Source organism: Peromyscus californicus, unplaced genomic scaffold (assembly GCF_007827085.1).
Source record: "Peromyscus californicus insignis strain IS unplaced genomic scaffold, ASM782708v3 Scaffold_20__1_contigs__length_68692818, whole genome shotgun sequence".
In the NCBI taxonomy this organism is placed as follows: domain Eukaryota; kingdom Metazoa; phylum Chordata; class Mammalia; order Rodentia; family Cricetidae; genus Peromyscus; species Peromyscus californicus.
The window spans coordinates 56591567-56610611 of NW_026294503.1; the positions used below are offsets into that span (position 1 = coordinate 56591567).

At 39.1% G+C, this 19045-nt stretch overlaps 1 protein-coding gene across 1 annotated transcript in view; it reads left to right on the top strand.

Moving 5' to 3' along the window:
* Positions 1 to 19045, top strand: part of Muc19 (mucin 19, oligomeric) — a 186241-nt gene that overhangs the window by 113095 nt on the left and 54101 nt on the right. Inside the window, exons 87-110 of the mRNA XM_052747381.1 lie at positions 681 to 752; positions 1137 to 1211; positions 3056 to 3142; positions 3344 to 3424; positions 4121 to 4192; positions 5630 to 5716; positions 6504 to 6590; positions 6811 to 6891; positions 7584 to 7655; positions 8213 to 8287; positions 9228 to 9323; positions 10123 to 10218; positions 10619 to 10705; positions 10926 to 11006; positions 11764 to 11850; positions 12252 to 12338; positions 12498 to 12578; positions 13265 to 13336; positions 13718 to 13792; positions 14722 to 14817; positions 15923 to 16009; positions 16239 to 16319; positions 17187 to 17282; positions 17444 to 17509. Of these exons, the coding sequence (XP_052603341.1) occupies positions 681 to 752; positions 1137 to 1211; positions 3056 to 3142; positions 3344 to 3424; positions 4121 to 4192; positions 5630 to 5716; positions 6504 to 6590; positions 6811 to 6891; positions 7584 to 7655; positions 8213 to 8287; positions 9228 to 9323; positions 10123 to 10218; positions 10619 to 10705; positions 10926 to 11006; positions 11764 to 11850; positions 12252 to 12338; positions 12498 to 12578; positions 13265 to 13336; positions 13718 to 13792; positions 14722 to 14817; positions 15923 to 16009; positions 16239 to 16319; positions 17187 to 17282; positions 17444 to 17509 (1977 nt within the window). The remainder of the gene's footprint in view (positions 1 to 680; positions 753 to 1136; positions 1212 to 3055; positions 3143 to 3343; positions 3425 to 4120; positions 4193 to 5629; positions 5717 to 6503; positions 6591 to 6810; positions 6892 to 7583; positions 7656 to 8212; positions 8288 to 9227; positions 9324 to 10122; positions 10219 to 10618; positions 10706 to 10925; positions 11007 to 11763; positions 11851 to 12251; positions 12339 to 12497; positions 12579 to 13264; positions 13337 to 13717; positions 13793 to 14721; positions 14818 to 15922; positions 16010 to 16238; positions 16320 to 17186; positions 17283 to 17443; positions 17510 to 19045) is intronic.

Here is a 19045-nt window from a genome sequence, read left to right on the forward strand (position 1 = left end):
ATCCTCAGGACACACTACTGTTACTCAGGCCTCCAGTCAATCCACAGCTTCTACCAGCAGCCAAGCAGGTAAAGATTGAGAGGAGGCTATGTGTTCTCTAGTTTCAAATGATGGGCTGGAGATATCACAATTTATTCAAAAGAGAATACAGAAATTTCTTTTATATATTTAGAGGAAGAAAGTTAGCACCAGAAAGAGGACAGCATTATCTGATGTTTCTCTTATCTTGTTCTGTAATTAGGTTGCTAATGTGTACTTTGGGGCAATGATGGCCCTGATTCTTTCCTTGGCACATTTGGACACTGAGTCATGAGGGCTAAGGATTACTACCCTGACTCTAAGTTAGCATCAAGTAGAAACATTCTAAATATCATCTTTTTCATAGTTATTAAATGTGTTTTCATATATGAATCAGCACACAGGCAGAAATATATCTGAAAGACCCAGTTGGTTTCAATAATCATGTGAGAACTGGATTCAAATAGATAAATAAGAAGAAGGTAGACAATCATATTTTCAAGCAAATCAAAAACCCTAGCAAAGCTTCCTCCATATCAAATAAAATTTACAAAGATTGAAGCAGCAATAGGAACTACTCATAAATTAATGATGACTTTCAACACCATAGAGCAGTGTGGTCTACTGCTGCTCACATTCATGATATTGTGTTTCTTTGAAAGTAACCACTGGATCATCAGCAGGAACAGCTAGATCCCCAAGCAGTGGGCAGACCTCATCTGAAGTCAATACAGGTGAGTGGAGGCTGTGACCAGGACAGGCTCATGCTTTTGACAAAGATGCAGAGAGAGATTTTTAAGAAATAAACTGAAAATAGGAGTCTGAAGAGATCCATCTCATAAAGGTCTTACACTTGGCTCCCATGAAGTTGCTGAGCTATGATGTAGAACTCCAGTGTTTTAATGTCAAACAAGTCAAAATGTACAAGTTCATTCACAACCAATAAGTCAGTGAGTTCTCTGAGGATATATTAGTTTCTGACAGATTTTGTGATTGTTTAATGAAATTAAGGAGATAGAGAATGATAGAAATTAAGAACAGTAATTGAAAGCATTAGCCTTCAGATCTATACATCAGAATCAAACATCCCGATAGTAAATTATTGTTCATTTTGAAAGGGCCTACTGCACCATCAGCTGGGAAAACATCTGGAGCCCCAATCAGTGAATCGACCCAGCCTTCAGATAAGTCAAGTAAGTACACGATAATGTGAGGATGCCATGGGTTTTAACAAAATGGATCGCCTTACCACGACCCAGCTTATTTTAAATCAAAGTGCAAACTTTAGATGTACATTTGAGGACTAAAGTGAAATGGAGAACAATATCATTTTCAGTCTTTCTCCTCCTTAGGGGAGTAAGCCAAGGTATTTGATTACATGACACTGGGTTCAAAGGGTAGACATGATTGAATAGAAAAATCACTGGATTTATTCATTCTCATCGTATAAAACCGAGATGGTGTTCTGCCTTCCAAGTAGAAGGACTGACAGACTTAGCAGAGACAGCAGAGATGCAGCAAAAGCATCATACCCAGGCACATTTCCAGAGTATCCATTCTCTAAAGGAACATATCAACACTGGATGTTTTTCTAGGAGGGGGAAAAAGCTCTGGTGTTTTAGAGAGTAGCTTTCTAACACATTTCTTAAATTTGACAAATTACAGTTTGCCACAGAACATTGAGAGGTAATGAGAGGTTAGACTCTGGGGTAGGGGAGGTAGTTATTGGGTCCAGGGTCTGCTTGAGGCTAAAAGGAAAATATAGCAACTCACGGGAACTTATCGAATAGTTGGACTGGATAAGAATTCCAGGGCAGATTTTTGTTGTGTCATTTTTTTTTCTAAGAAATATATAAATGTCATTTGTGTCTGGGAACCTTAGTCCCTGCTGAACCCACAAGTGACAGAGGAATCAGAACACCCAGAATACCCAGCAGCCATGTAAAATTCAATGAAACTCAAGTCAGTAAGAACAGGAACTTCAATAGTAGCAATTTGCTGGGTAGAGATGAAAGGGGTAGGCTGCTGGGCAAAGCACAGAACAAAGCAACTTGTTCACCTAGTGAGGTATAGAATTGAACCTCTCCATGTCTCCCTTCTGAGGACTAGGAAGTGTTTCCAGCATGGCTCCTTTGCTTTGCAGGCACAACAGGACAGTCTGTGGGAGTTACCACAAGACCAGACAGGGAGGTCACACCTGTAACCCAAGGCACAGAAGTCACCACTGGAAGCCCAGCAGGCAAGATAAGATCTCAATGGTGGTCTGTGTTAGGGACTCATGCTAGCACTGTCCATAATAGTTTGTGATCATTAGTTCAAGGAAAGGTGATGAAGGAGCATAATGTAGAACTTCATGACATGAGGTTAACTCTGAAATGCTTTGAGGCTTCTGAGGCTCTTATTATCTGTGACTTTAAGAAACATTCCTGTTCCCATAGAAACAAGAGGAGGGACACATGGAGATATGACAACTTATTGTTTGTCACCTGCCTTTACATTGGGCTTTTCTTCTCTGGGAGTATCCCCTGAGATATGCCCAGAGATAATGTCCAAATGATAACCAGCCCCATGCCACGTTTGCAGAAGATTCAATGTATATTGACAATAATTAATATTATGTCTATTATTTTAAGCATACATTATTTGCTAAATAAAAGGAGGACCCCATGATCTCATACATTTTCATATTTTTAGTAAAATTGACCATCATGAGACATATGAGGCTAAAAGTATGGTAGAGAGCAGTCAGGTGGGCAATGATGCTCACAGGGTCTTAGGTCAGTTCTAAAATCATCAACATTCCTCCATGACAAATTTGACTTACCTCTATAATTATTATGTTTTCAAATTAATGAATATTTCACCAAATCAGTATGTTGTCAGGTAATGGATTCCCTTGAGAAGTTGACAATGAACTTTTTATGAGAGGAGAGACATTCATTTTGTAAGAGGAAAAAATGCATGTTTCAATTCATTGTTTTCAGCAAAACCTCCCTTTCATTTTTCTTACTCATTTTTTAACCATGATAAACAACAGGCACACCTGGGACAACTTCTGCATCCACCTCTGGAGGAACAGGGAGCAGCACTGCTCTACCTGCAAGTACTGGAGCCCCAGCATCAGGTAAGACTCTTTAGCCTTTGGAGATGTCTTAGCTGCTCATCCATTCCCATGGAGCCTCAGGAGATGATCTGGGAAATTGAACTTTATGTGTGATGTGGTGGAAGAATATGTCTTCCTGTGTTTTATCCTTCAAATCCATTCATATAAATAAGCATGTCTGGGATCATATGAGTCTCCAATATGCATGTTTTCCTGTCCTAGAGAGCACAGTCACATCCTCAGGAGACACTACTGTCCCTCAGGCCTCCAGTCAATCCCCGGCTTCTGCCAGCAGCCAAGCAGGTAAGGGAAGAGAGGAGGCTATGAGTTCTCAGAGGTCAAATGGAGAGTTGTTAGTTTCCCTTCATTTATATAGAAATGTAAGAATGTCATGTATGTTACAAGGCTATGAGTCTTCATGTGACAAGTGAGGGGCTGGTTATATCACCATTTATTCAAAGGGGAATGCAGGAATTCCCTGTAAATTTAGAAAAATGAGCTAGCATCAGAAAGAGGACTGCATTAGTTGATGTTTCTCTTATCCTAAATTACATTGCTAATGTGTTTTTTTGCAGGGGGGCAATAGTGGCCCTGATTTCTTCCTTGGTAATTTTGGACATTGAGTCATGAGAGCTAAGGCTTACTATCCTGACTCTAAGTTAGGTTGAAGTAGAAACATTCTTAATATCCTCTTTATTATGGTCATTAAATGTGTTTTCATATAGGAAGCTCATATAGGCAGTAATATATCTGAAAGACCCAGTTGGTTTCAATAAGCATATGAGTAATGGAATCAAACAGATGAATAAAAAGGAGGTAGACAATCATATTTTCATTCAGAATCAACCAAGTCCAGCAAAGCTTCCTCCATATCATATGAAATTTACAAAGATTGAAGCAACAATAGGAACTGTATATAAACTAGTGAAGACACTGGTCATCATAGATCAGTGTGGTCTACTGCTGCTTCATAGTCATGACATTGTGTTTCTTTGAAAGCAGTGACTGTATCATCAGCAGGAACAACTGGATCCCCCAGGAGTGAGCAGACCCCATCTGAAGTCAGTGCAGGTGAGTTGAGGCTGTTTCCTGGAGAGGGTCTTGTAGTGGCTGAAGATGCAGGGAGAGATTTTTAAGAAATGAATTGAATATAGTACTCAAGGGAGAAACATTGCATAAAGACTCTACTATAAGCTGTGATGAGTATGCTGAGCTATGACATAGAACTCCAGTGTCTTAGTATCAAACAAGTCAATATGTACAAGTTCCCTCATATCCAACAAGTCAGTGAGTTCTCTGAAGGATGGTCTGGATCATCTAAATACTTGTAATATCTAGTTGAAAAGATGGAAATGAAAGAGGAAGAAGAAATATAAGGAAGATAATTGAAAGCATTAGCATCTTGATATATACATACATACATATATATATATATATATATATATATATATATATCATACATCCTGATAATCAATTATTGTTCACACTTGAAGTACCTTCTACACTATCAGCTGGGGAAACATCTGGATCCTCAAGCAGAGAATTGAGCCTGTATTAAGACAAGTCAATTGAGTATGGGCTGATGTGAGGAAGTCATGGGTTTTGACAAAGGATCACCTTACTATTACTCAGCTCACATAAATCAAATTAGAAAGTTTAGATTCACATTTGAGAACTAAAGTAAAAGAGAGAGCAATATCATTTTTAAGAGGCTTTCTCCTCCCTGAGGCAGTAAGACAAAGCTCTTTATAACATTACATTAGGATCAAATGGTAGACATGATTGAACAGAAAAAAAGTCACTGAACTCATTCCTTTTCACCAAATGAAATGATGATGTTCTACCTTCCAAGTAGAAGGACAGACAGACTTCAGATAAGATGCAGAGATGAATGAAAAGACTCATGTACAGACACATTTCCAAAGTAATTAATCTCTAAAGGAATGCCTGGACAGTGGGTCTTGTCCTAAGAGACAGATAAAGCTCTGGTTTTGGGAAAGTATTCATCTAACACACTTTGGACATTTGTCATACTACTGTTTTGCAAAAGACCCATTAGAGCAAATAGAGGTTAGATCCTGAGGAGGCAGAGGCTCATGATGGAGCCTTGGTCTGCTCTAAGCTACAAGGACAACATAACTACTCATGAGAACATATCCAAAAGTTGGGCAGGATAAGATTTCCTGGCCAGACTGTTTTCTTGTGTCATTATTCCTAAGAAAAATAATAATGTCATTTGTGTCTCAGGATCCTTAGTCCCTGCTGAGTCCACAAGTGACACAGGAGGCAGCACACCCAGGGGACCCAGCAACAGTGCTAAATTCCAAGGAACTCAGGTCAATTAGGGCAGGACCTTCATTAGTAGCAATTAGGTAGGTAGAGAGGAAACATGTAGGATGCTGGGCAAAGTACAGACCTGTTCACCTAGTCAGGTATAGAATTCAACCTCTCCATGTCTCCCTTCTGAGGACTAGTAAATATTTTCAGCATGGCTCCTCTGCTTTGCAGGACAATCTGTGGGAGTTACCACAAGACCAGACAGGGAGGCCACACCTGTCACCCAAGGCACAGAAGTCACCACTGGAAGTCCAGCAGGCAAGATAAGATCTCAATGATGGTCTATGTCAGGGACTCCTGCTAGTGTTGTCCAGAACTGTTTGTGATCATTAGTTCAAGGAAAGACAATGAAGGACTGGAGTACACAACTGAATGTGATGAGGTCAACCCTGAAATGCTTTGGGACAATACTTAGGCTGTTGTTTTCTGTGACCTTAAGAAATATCCTGTTCCCATAGAAATAAGAGGAGAAGCACATGGAGCTAGCATAACTCATTGATTGTCACCTACCTATACATTGGGCTTTCCTTCTTTATTGGTATTCCCTGTGATATGCCCAGAGATGTCGTCCATATAATAAGCAGTCCCAGGCCATGTTTGCAGAAGATTCAATGTAAATTTCCAAGAATTTATTTTATTTCTAGTATCATTTTAAGCATACATTATTTGCTAAATAATAAGAGGTTCCATGATCTCATTCATTTTCTTAATTTTAATGAAATTAACAGTCATGAGACATGTGAGCCTAAAAGTGTGGTAGAGAGCAGTCAGGTGGGCAAAAATGCTTACATGGTTTTAAGTAAGTTCTAAAATCATCATCATTACTACTTGACAAATTATGTTTTCTAATTAATGAATATTTCACTAAATCTGTATGTTGTCAGGTAATGGATTCCCTTGAGAAAGAAGTTGATAATGAACTTTTTGTAAGAGTATAGACATTCATTTTGTAAGAGGGAAAAAATATTGTTTCAATTCTTTATTTTAAGAAAAACCTCACTTTATTTTTTCTTACTCACGTTTTTTTAACCATGATAATCAACAGGCACACCTGGGGCAACTTCTGCATCCACCTCTGGAGGAGCAGGGAGCAGCACTGCTCTACCTGCAAGTACTGGAGTCCCAGCATCAGGTACGACTCTTTAGCCTTTGGAGATATCTTAGCTGTTCATCCACTCCTGTGCAGCCTCAAGAGATGGTGTGGAAAATTGACCTGCATGTGTGAGTAAAATTTATGCCACTGGATGTGGTAGAAGAATGTGTCTTTCATGTTTTATCCCACAAATCCATTCATATAAATAAGGATGTCTGGAATCATATGAGTCTCCAACATGTATGTTTTCCTGTCCTAGAGAGCACAGTGACATCCTCAGAACACACTACTGTCCCACAGACCTCCAGTCAATCTACAGCCTCTGCCAGCAGCCAAGCAGGTAAGTAAAGAGAGAAGGCTATGAGCTCTCAGGCATCAAATGGAGAGTTGTTAATTTCCTTTTATTTATATGGAAATGTAAGAATGGCATGTGTATTACAAGATTGTAGGTCTTCAAGTGACAAATGAGAGGCTGGTTATATCACCATTTATTTAAAGGGGAATGCAAAAATTCCTTGTATATTTAGAGAAATGAGCTAGCATCAGAAAGAAGACTGCATTAGGTGATGTTTCTCTTATATTGTTCTGTAATTAGGTTGCTAGTTTGTTCTTTGGGACAGTGATGGCCCTGATTCCTTCCTTGGTACTTTTGGACACTGAGTCATGAGGGCTAAGGATTTCTATCCTGACTCTAAGTTAGTGTCAAGTAGAAACATTCTAAATGACTTCGTTTTCATTATTATTAAATGTGTTTTCATATATGAATCAGCACACAAGCAGAAATATATCTGAAAGAGTCAGTTGGTTTCTATAAGCATATGAGTACTGAATTCAAATGGATGAATAAAAAGAAAGTACAGAATCATATTTCTATATAGAATCAAAAACCCTAGCAAAGCTACCTCCATATCATGTGATTTACAAAGATTGAAGCAGCAATAGGAACTACTCATAAATTATTGATGACTTTCAGCATCACAGAGCAGTGTTGTCTAGAGCTGCTCACATTTTAACATTGTGTTTCTTTGAAAGTAACCACTGGATCATCAGCGGGAACAACTAGATCCCCAAGCAGTGAGCAGACCCCATCTGAAGTCAGTACAGGTAAGTGGAGGCTGTGTCCAGGACAGGCTCATGCTTTTGACAAAGATGCAGAGAGAGATTTTTTTTTTTTTTTTTTGGTTTTTTGAGACAGGGTTTCTCTGTGTAGCTTAGGGCCTTTCCTGGAACTCACTTTGGATACCAGGCTGGCCTCGAACTCACAGAGAACCGCCTGGCTCTGCCTCCCGAGTGCTGGGATTAAAGGCGTGCGCCACCACCGCCTGGCTGCGCCACCACCGCCCGGCGAGAGAGGTTTTTAAGAAATAAACTGAAATTAGGAGTCTGAAGAGATCCATCTCATAAAGGTCCTACACTGGGCTCTCATGAAGTTGCAGAGCTATGACATAGAACTCCAGTGTCTTAATGTCATACTAGTCAATGTGTACAAGTTCATTCACAACCAATAAGTCAGTTAGTTCATGACAGATTTTGTGATTGCTTAATTAAAATAGGGAGATAGAGAATGATCGAATTTAAGAAAAATAATTGAAAGTGTTAGCATTCAGATCTATACATCTTAATCAAACATCCTGATAGTAAATTATTGTTCATTTTGAAAGGGCCTACTGTACCATCAGCTGGGGAAACATCTGGAGCCCCAAGCAGCGAATCGACCCAGCCTTCAGACAAGTCAAGTAAGTACAGTCTGATGTGAGGATGTCATGGGTTTTTACAAAATGGATCGCCTTACCATGACCCATGATTATTTTTAATCAAAGTGCAAACTTTAGATGGACATTTGAGGACTAAAGTGAAATGGAGAACAGTATCATTTTCAGTCTTTCTCCTCACTAGAGCAGTAAGCCAATGCTTTTGTTAATGTGATACTGGGTTCAAAGGGTAGACCTGATTGAATAGAAAAAGCACTGGATTATTCCTTCTCATCATATAAAACTGGGATGCTATTCTACCTTCCAAGTAGAAGGATAGACAGATTTAACAGAGGCTGCAGAGATGCAGCAAAAGCCTCATGCCCAGGCACATTTCCAGAGTATCTAGTCTCTAAAGGAACATATCAACACTGGGTCTTTACTAGGAGGAGGTGAAAACTCTCATGTTTTAGAGACTAGCTTTCTAGAACACTTCTGAAATTTGTCAAATACTGTTTTGCCACAGAACATTGAGAGCCAAGGAGAGGTTAGACTCAGGGTTTGGGGAGGCAGATATTGTGTTCAGGGTCTGCTCTCGGTTAAAAGTAAAATATAACAACTCATGGAAACTTATCCAATAGTTGGACAGGATAAGAATTCCTGGCCAGAGTTTTTGTTGTGTCATTTTTTTCCAAGATAAATATAAATGTCATTTGTGTCTGGGAACCTTGTTCCCTGCTGAACCCACAAGTGACAAAGTAGGCAGCCCACCCAGGGCACCCACTAGCCGTGTTAAAATTCAATGACACTCGGATCAGTTAGTGCAGGAACTTCAATAGTAGCAATTTGGTGGGTAGAGATGAAAGGGGTAGGCTGATGGGCAAAGCACAGACTTGTTCACCTAGTGAGGTATAGAATTGAACCTCTCCATGTCTACCTTCTGAGGACTAGTTGGTTTTTCCAGCATGGCTCCTTCGCTTTGCAGGCACAACAGGACAGTCTGTGGAAGTTACCACAAGAGCAGACAGGGAGGCCACACCTGTAACCCAAGGCAAAGAAATAACCTCTGGAAGCTCAGCAGGCAAGATAAGACCTCAATGGTGGTCTGTGTCAGGGACCCATGCCAGTGTTGTCCAGAACTGTTTGTGATCATTAGTTCAAGGAAAGGTGATGAAGGAGCAGAGTTTAGAACTTGATGACATTAGGTTAACTCTGAAATGCTTAGGAAGGCTTCTGAGACCCTTATTATCTGTGACCTTAAGAAACATTTCTGTTCCCATAGAAACAAGAGGAGGGGCACATGGAGATATGACAACTCATTGATTGTCACCTACCTATACATTGGTCTTTCCTTCTCTGTTAATATACTCATTGATAGGCCCAGATACGTATTACAAATGATAACCAGTCGCATGCCACATTTGCAGAAGATTCAATGTATATTTGCAAGAATTTATTTTGTGTCTAGTTTCGTTTTAGCCCCATATTATTTGCTAAATAATAGGAAGACTCCAAGGTGTCCTACACTTTCATATGTTTTATAAAATTAACAGTTATGAGACATGTGAGCCTAAAGGTATGGTGGAGAGCAGTCAGTTGAATAAGATATTTACAGAGTCTTAAGTCATTTCTAAAATCATCAGCAATTCTTCATGAGGAATTTGGCTTACCTCCATAATTATTATGTTTTCTAATCAATGAATATTTCACCAAATCAGCATGTTGTCAAATTGATGGAATCCCTTGAGAAAGAAGTTGACAGTGAACTTTTTTTTTTGTAAGAGCAGACACATTTATTTTTAAGGAGAAAAATGGCTATTTCAATTCTTATTTTTAAGAAAAAACTCTAATTTTTCTTACTATTTTTTTTAAATTATGATAATCAACAGTAACCCCTGAGACGACTTCTACATCCACCTCTAGTGTAGCCGTGAGCAGCTCCTCTCTACCTGCAAGTACTGGAGCCCCGGGTTCAGGTAAGACTCTTTAGCCTTTGAGATGTCTCAGCTGCTCATCCATTCCCAGGCCTCTTCAGGTGATGGTCTGGAAATTTGATATGTTTGCATGAGTAAAATTCAGGGCAGAGCAGGCAATGCAAGAATATATTTTCTAATGTTTTATTACTCAAGTCCATTCATATAAATAGGGATGTCTGGAGTTATTTAAATCTCAACATCCAGATTATTTGATTTCCTTTGAGAAATCAGTATGTTGTCAAAATATTTGTTTTCCTGAGAAAGAATTATTTGACATTAAAGTTCATAAGGGTAAACACTTTCACATCGTAAGAGGGATAAAAAGCTATTTTTGTTCTTCTTCTTAAGATAATCTCCCTATCAATTTTCTTATTTACCTTTTTTCCACAATAAAATTCAGGCACACCTGGCGCATCATCTGGATCCACCTCAGGAAGGGCAGAAAGCACCACCCCTCTACCTGCAAATACTGGAGCCCCAGGTTCAGGTAAGACTCTTTTTCCTTTGGAGACATCTCAGCAGCTCATCCATTCCCATGCTGCCTTGGGTGATGATCTGGAAAATTGACCTGTTTATGTGAGTGAAATTCATGGCACAGGATGTGGTGAAGAATGTGTCTTCTCGTGTTTTATCCTTCAAGTCCATTCCTGTAAATAAGGATGTCTGGAATCATATGAGTCTCCAACATGCATGCTTTCCTGTTGTAGGGAGCACAGTGACATCCTCAGGCCACACAACCATCCTTCAATCCTCCAGTCTATCTCCTGCCTCTGCTAGCAGAGAGCCAAGTAAGTAAAAGAGAGGAGGCTATGAGTTTACAGGTGTCAAATGGAGGGCTGTCAATCTCCATTTCCTTTTATGGAAATGCAGGAATGGTATGTATATTACAAGACTGTGAGTCCTCAGGTAACAAATGAGGGGCTGGTGATTTTGAAGCTGTTGTTATCTGTAACCATAGAAACAAGAGGAGGAGCACATGGAGATATCACAACTCATTGGTAGTCACCTTCCTATACATTGGACTTTCCTTCTCCATTAGTATCCCCAGAGATATGCCCAGAGATGTGGTCCAAATGATAATGTGTTCCATGCCAAGTTTGCAGAAGATTCGATGTATATTAATAAGAATTTATTTTATGTCTAGTATCATTTTAAGCATATATTATTTATTAAATAATAGGGGGACTCCATGATTTCCTGCATTTTCTTAATCATAATAAAATTAACAGTCATGAGACATGTGAGCCTAAAATTATGTGGGAGAATTGTCTGGTAGGCAATGGTGCTCACAGGATCTTAAATCAGTTCTAAAATCATCAACATTCTTCCATGAAAATTTGACTTACATACATAATTATTTTGTTTTCTAATTAATGAATATTTAACCAGATCAGTAACTTATTAAATTGATATCCCTTCAGAAACAAGTTGCTATTGAGATTTTCATTTTATAACAGGAAACAAATGACTATTTCAATTCTTATTTTTCAGAAAAAACCTCCCTTTAATTTTTCTTACTCATTTTTTAACCATGATAATCAACAGGCACACCTGGAGCAACTTCTGCATCCACCTCTGGAGGAGCAGGGGGCAGCACTGCTCTACCTGCAAGTACTGGAGCCCCAGCATCAGGTATGAATCCTTTACCTTTGGAGATGTCTTAGCTGCTCATCCGTTCCCATGATGCCTCAGGTGATGGTCTGGAAATTTGATCTGTATGTGTGAGTATAACTCAGGACAGAGCAGGCAATGCAAGAATGTATCTTCTCATGTTTTATTATTCAGGTCCATTCATACAAATGGGGATGTCTGGATTCCTCTTAGTTTCAACATCCAAATTATTTCATTTCCTTTGAGAAATCAGAACGTTGTCAAATTATTTGATTTCCCTTGAGAAAGAATTTGTCATTAAAGTTGATAAGGGTAGACACTTTCACTTCATAAGAGGGGAAAAAACTATTTTAATTCTTATTCCTAAGAAAATCTCCCTATCAATTTTCTTCTTTATCTTTTTTAACCACAATAAATATTAGGCACACAAGGGGTAACTTCTGGAACCACTTTGGGAGGGACTGGGAGCAGCACCCCTCTACCTACAAGTACTGGAGCCCCAAGTTCAGGTAAGACTGGAAAATTGCCCTGTACATGTGAGTAAAATTCATGACACTGAATGTGGTAGAAGAATGTGTCTTCTCATGTTTTATCCATCAAGTCCATTCATATAGATAAGAATGTCTGGAATCATATGAGTCCCCAACATGCATATTTTCATGTTGTAGAGAGCACAGTGTCATCTTCAGGCCACACAACCACCCTTCAGTCCTCCAGTCTATCTCCAGTCTCTGCCAGCAGCAAACCAGGTAAGTAAAAGAGAGAAGGCTCTGAGTTGTCATGTGTCAAATGGGGAACTTAATATATCTCCATTTACTGATATGGAAATGCAGAAATAACGAGTATATTATAAGGGTATGAAGCCCCTGGTGAGAAATGAGAGTCTAGCTATATCATCATTTATTTATAAAGGAATACAAGAATTCCTTGTATATTTAGAGAAAGGGAGCTAACATCAGAAAGAGGACTGCATTAGTTTATGTTTTTATTATCTCATCCCATAGTTAGGTTGCTAATGTGTACTTTGGGACAGCGATGGTCCTTGGAGCTTAAGGGCACTGAGTCATGAAGACTAATGCTTATTACCCTACTCTAAGTTAGTTAGTAACAAGTAGAAACATTCTGAATGTGTCCTTTATCAGGATTATTAATGTTTTTTCTTATATGAAGTACCAAGGCAGAAATATATCTGAAAGATTCAGTTTGTTTCAATAAGCATATGAGTACTGGATTCAAGTAGATGAATAAAAAGGAGGTAGACCATCATAATTCCATGCAGGCTCAAAAAGCCTAGCAAGCTTCCTCCATATCCTATGAAATTTACAAAGATAGAAGTAGCAATAGGAACTATACATTAATTAAGGAAGACAATCAACATCACAGAGTAATGTGGTCTACTGCTGCTCACATTCATGACATTGTGTTTCTTTGAAAGTAACCACTGGATCATCATCAGGAACAACTAGATCCTCAAGCAGTGAGCAGACCCCATCTGAAGTCAGTGCAGGTGAGTTGAGGCTGTTACCTGGAAAAGCTCATGTTGTGGCCAAAGATACAGAGAGAGATTTTTAAGAAATAAACTGAAAATGGGAGTCTGGAGAGATCCTTAAAGTCCCTACTACAGGCTCTGATGAGAATGATGAGCTTTGACATAGAACTACAGTGTCTTAATGTCAAACAAGTCAATATGTACAAGTTCCCTCATATCCAACAAGTCAGTGAGTTCTCTGAAGGATGGTCTGGGTCATCTGAGCACTTGTGTTCACTTGTTGAAAAAATGGAAATAAAAGAGAATGAAGGAATATAAGGAAGATAATTGAAAGCATTAGCATCCTGAATTGTACCCCTATATCAAACATCCTGATAATCAATTATTGTTCACTGAAAGGAACTACTACGCCATCAGCTGGGGAAACATCTGGAGCCCCAAGCAGTGAATCGCCCCAGGCTTCAGACAAGTCAAGTGAGTACTGGCTGATGTGAGGGTGGCATGGGTTTTGACAAAGTGGATCGCCTTACCATTACTCAGCTCATTTAAATCAAAGTACAAAGTTTAGATTGACATACAAGGACTAAAGTAAAAGAGAGAACATCACATTTTTAAGAGTCTTTCTTCTCCCTGGGGCAGTAAGCCAAGGCTATTGATAACATGACACTGGGTTCAAAGGGTAGACATGACTGAGCAGAAAAATCATTGGACTTTTTCCTTCTCATCATATGAAACTGGCTGATGTTCCACATTTTAAGTAGAAGGACAGACAGGCTTAAGAGGGGAGGTAGAGATATATCAAAATCCTTATGCCCAGGCACATTTCCAGAGTATTCAGTCTCTAAAGGAATGCCTGGACAGTAGGTATTGTCCTAGGAGATTGAGATAGCTCCAGATTTGGGAAAGTATTTGTCTAACATACTTTGGAATTTTGTCATGTTACTGTTTTGCCGGAGATCCTTGAGAGCAAATGAGAGGTTAGTCTCTGGGGATGCAAAGGCTCAGGTTGGACTCTGGGTCTGCTGTCAGCCACAAGGACAACATAACAACTCATGAGAACATATCCAACAGTTGGGAAAGATAAGATTTCCTGGCCAGACATTTTGCTTATGTCATTATTCCTAAGGAAAATAAAAATATCATTCGTGTCCCAGGATCCTTAGTCCCTGCAGAACACACAGGCGACAGGGGAGGCAGCACACCCAGGGAATCAATCCAGCAGCAGTGCTAAAATCCAAGGAGACTTGGGTCAGTTAGAACAGGAACTTCAGGTAGAGGTGAAACAGCCAGGCTACTGGGCAAAGTACAGACTTATTGACTGAGTGAGGTATAGAATTGAACCTCTCCATGTCTCCCTTCTGAGGACTAGGAAGTGTTTCCAGCATGGCTCCTTTGCTTTGCAGGCACAACAGGACAGTCTGTGGGAGTTACCACAAGAGCAGACAGGGAGGCCACACCTGTAACCCAAGGCACAGAAGTTACCACTGGAAGTCCAGCAGGCAAGATAAGATCTCAATGGTGGCCTGTGTCAGGGACCCATGCCAGTGTTGTCCAGAACTGTTTGTGATCATTAGTTCAAGGAAAGGTGATGAAGGAGCAGTGTGTAGATCTTCATGACATGAGGTTAACTCTGAAATGCTTTGGGAGGCTTCTGAGGCCATTGTTATCTGTGACCATTAGAAACATTGCTGTTCCCATAGAAACATGTAGCTAGCACAAACTGTTGATTGTCACCTATCTGTAGATTGGGCTTTCCTTCTCTGTTAATTTTCTCAGATATATGCCCAGGAAATGTGTGCCAAGTGATAAAAATTCCCACACCTAAGTATGCAGAAGTTTTTATATTTATTGCCAAGTACTTAATTTTGTGTCTCATATCATTTTAAGCATACATTATTTACTAAATAATAGGGACTCCAAGATGACCTGCATCTTCATATTATTTTTTTATAAAATTAACAATCAAGAGACATGTGAGCCTAAAAGTATGGTAGAGAGCAGTCAGGTTGACAAAGATCCTCACAAGGTCTTAAGTCAGTTCTAAAATCATTAGCATTCCTCCATGCAGAATTTCACTTACCTTCATAGTTATTATATTTTTTCCCTTTTTTATATTTTATATTTTCTTTTTTCATTTCATATAACAACTGCGTTTCCCCCTCCCTCTCCTCCTCCCAATCCCCCTGAACTCCCTACCCTACCCCCATTCACTCCTCAGAGTAGGTAAGGCCCCCATGGTCTGGCCCATCAATTTTAGGCAGGCCCTAGCCCCTTCCCCCTGTATCAAGGCTGAGCAAGGTATTCCACTCTAGGGAGTGGACTCCAAAAAGCCAGTTCATGCACCAGGGATAAATCTAAGACCAACTGCAAGGAGTCTCACGTTAAAATAACATTATTATGTGTTCTAATTGATGACTATTTCACCAAATCAGCATGTTGTCAAATTAATGGATTTCTCTTTAGAAAGAAGTTGGCCTTGAACTTTTTACAAGAGTAGAGACTTTCGTTTTGCAAGAGGAAAAAAATGACCATTTCAATTCTTATTTTAAAGAAAAACCTCCCTTTAATTTTTCTTACTCATTTTTTAACCATGATAATCAACAGGCACACCTGGGACAACTTCTGCATCCACCTCTGGAGGAGCAGGGGGCAGCACCGCTCTACCTGCAAGTACTGGAGCCCCAGCATCAGGTAAGACTCTTTAGCCTTTGGAGATGCCTCAGTTGCTCATCAATTCCCAGGCGGCCTCAGGTGATAGTCTGGAAAATTGCACTGTATGTGTGACTGAAATTCATGGCATTGGATGTGGTGTAGTATGTGTCTTCTCTGTCTTCTCATGTTTTATCCTGCAAGTTCATTCATATAAATAAGGATGACTGGAATCACATGATTCTCCAACATGCATGTTTTCCTGTCCTAGAGAGCACAGTGACATCCACAGGACACACTACTGTCCCTCAGGCCTCCAGTGAATCTACAGCCTCTGCCAGCAGCAAACCAGGTAAGTAAAGAGAGCAGGCTCTGAGCTCTCTGTTTATTTATATAGAATGTAAGAATGTAAGAATGGCATGTATATCACAAGACTATGAGTCCTCTGGTGACAAATGAGGGGCTAGTGATATCACATTTATTCATTAGAGAATGCAGGAATTCCTTGTATATTTATAGAAAGGGAACTAGCATCAAAAAGATACTTGCATTAGTTGATGTTTCTATTATCCCATAATTAGGTTGCTAATGTGTACTTTGGGGCAATGATGGCCCTGATTCCTTTCTTGGAGCTTAAGGACAATGAGTCATGAGAGCTAAGGATTACTTACTATCCTGACTCTAATTTACTTAATATCAAGTAGAAACATTCTAAATGTCTTCTTTATCATGGTTATTAAATGTGTTTTCTTTTTCTTTCTTTTTTTTTTCAAGATTTATGTATTTATTATGTATACAGTATTCTGCCTGCATGTATGCCTGCAGGCCAGAAGAGGGCACCAGATCTCATTATAGATGGTTGTGAGTAACCATGTGGTTGCTGGGAATTAAACCTAGACCTCTGGAAGAATAGCCAGTGTTCTTAACCTCTGAGCCACCTCTCCAGCCATAAATGTGTTTTCTTATATGAACTACCCAGGCAGAAATACATCTGAAAGTCCCAGTTGGTTTCAATAAGCATATGAGTACTGAGTTCAAATAGATGAATAAAAAGGAGGTAGAGCATCATATTTTCATGCAGAATCAAAACCCTAGCCATGATTCCTCCATATTAAATGAAAGATAGACATGTTCACATCATGAGATTTGGTCTTGAACTCTCTGTGTCTCCCTTCTGAGAACTAGTACATGTTTCTAGCATGGATCGTTTGCTTTTCAGTCACAACAGGACAGTCTGTGGGAGTTACCAAAGGAGCAGAGGGGGAGACCACGCCTGAGGGTCCTGACACAGGAGTCACCACTGGAAACCTACCAGGCAAGACAGAAATTTCTGGCAAGGTCTAACACAGGTGTTTCCCAGAAATGTGTGTGATAATGAATTTCAGGAAAGGTGACCAAGGACCACACTGTAGAACTTATTGCCTTGGGAGACTTGTAGCCATCATTGTGACCTTAAAACCATATTTATCCCTTTAGGGACAAGTAGAGGAACACAGGCAGCCAGCACTGGAGCTACTGGTGAAAACACATCTGGAATTGCAGGTACAGAGTGATGTGAGCAGGGCTCACACAGGCAGCTGATAAGTGAGCATTTCACTTATGAGGTAGGATGAGTTTCTGTGGGGAAGCTGACCACTGTCACAGATGTCATACATTATTATTCACCTTTCTTTCTGTGAATAAATTTCTGATCAAGGAAGGTAGAAAGGGGTTTTTTGTTGTTGTTGTTCACAGTTTTAGGGTCAAGTCTGTCATAAAAGATAATCATTTTTACTTAAAAAAAATTATCAGTTGCAGAGTCAGAATCTAATGTATAAGGGTGCAAACAGTCATGTATGCAGAAATGCTCACTACCACCCTCCTCCATCATAAGCTTCTGTCAGTAATGAGTATTACTCACTTACTATGTTTTAATTTTTAAGTCATATAAATATTATTACTAAAACCTTTTGCTAATAAATCAAAATATCAAGACACCAAAAGTAACCTGACCAAAGTCTATACAACTCAATGAACCTCTATATAGTTCGAACAGACATTCCACTGGAAGCTGTAGTGTTTCATCATAAATTTTACAATTTCAGCATCAAATATAATATGTTCACTTATCTATCACCTAAAACAAAAGTTTGTGGAGAATTAGAACTATCAAAATGGTTTGCTTTATGTCCTCTTTCCTAAAACCTCCATTACTTGGCTTCTGTCCTTTCTCATCCTCTTTAATCCAGAAATCCCTGTTCTTTTTCCTTCATGTCATACTGTACTCACATGAACATTTGTTTATATTTATGCATGCACATTTCATTGGCCAGATCCCAATTATGAGAGAAAAACATGCAGGTTTTTTTGCTTTCTGAAACTGTGTGACCTAGTTTAATATTATATATTCTCATTTAATTGGTTTTTTAGTTTTCCCTTCATTTTTCATGAGAGGTGAGCACTATTCCATTTTGTATATATACCAGATTTTCAATATCCATTCTCAATGGACAGCAACTAGTTTGATATGATTTATAGTTAATGAATATGATTTTAAAGGAATTAGTATATAGAATATGTATACATGCATTCATACATATATATAATAAAATCAATATATAAACTTAAGATGACATTGATTTTGATACATTTACTTTTGAGAGGGAAAATGTAGTATATTTCTGTTCACAACCATAACATATTTCTTTAAGTTTAAATCTCCACCTGCTGTATATGTCTAACAGAGGTTTTGTAAGGAGACTATACCCAGAAATCACAAAACTAAACACCAAGAAACAAGCAACCCAGTTAAACAGAGAGTTTTCAAAATGTACAATGCAAATGCTTGAAGGATATTTTTACATTTATTCAGCATCCTTAAAAAAATGCAAATGAAAACTGCATTGAGATTCTGTCTAACCCTGTTCAGAATGGCTAAGATATAAAAAATGAGAACAAGTGTTGTTAGGGATAGTGGGAAGGGGAACATGTATTTATTGCTGGGACAGCAAACTGGTTTAGCCACTAGGGAAATCAATGTGGAGGTTCCTCCAAAACCACATGATCGAGCTTGATTCTTAGACATTTTTTCCAAAGGAC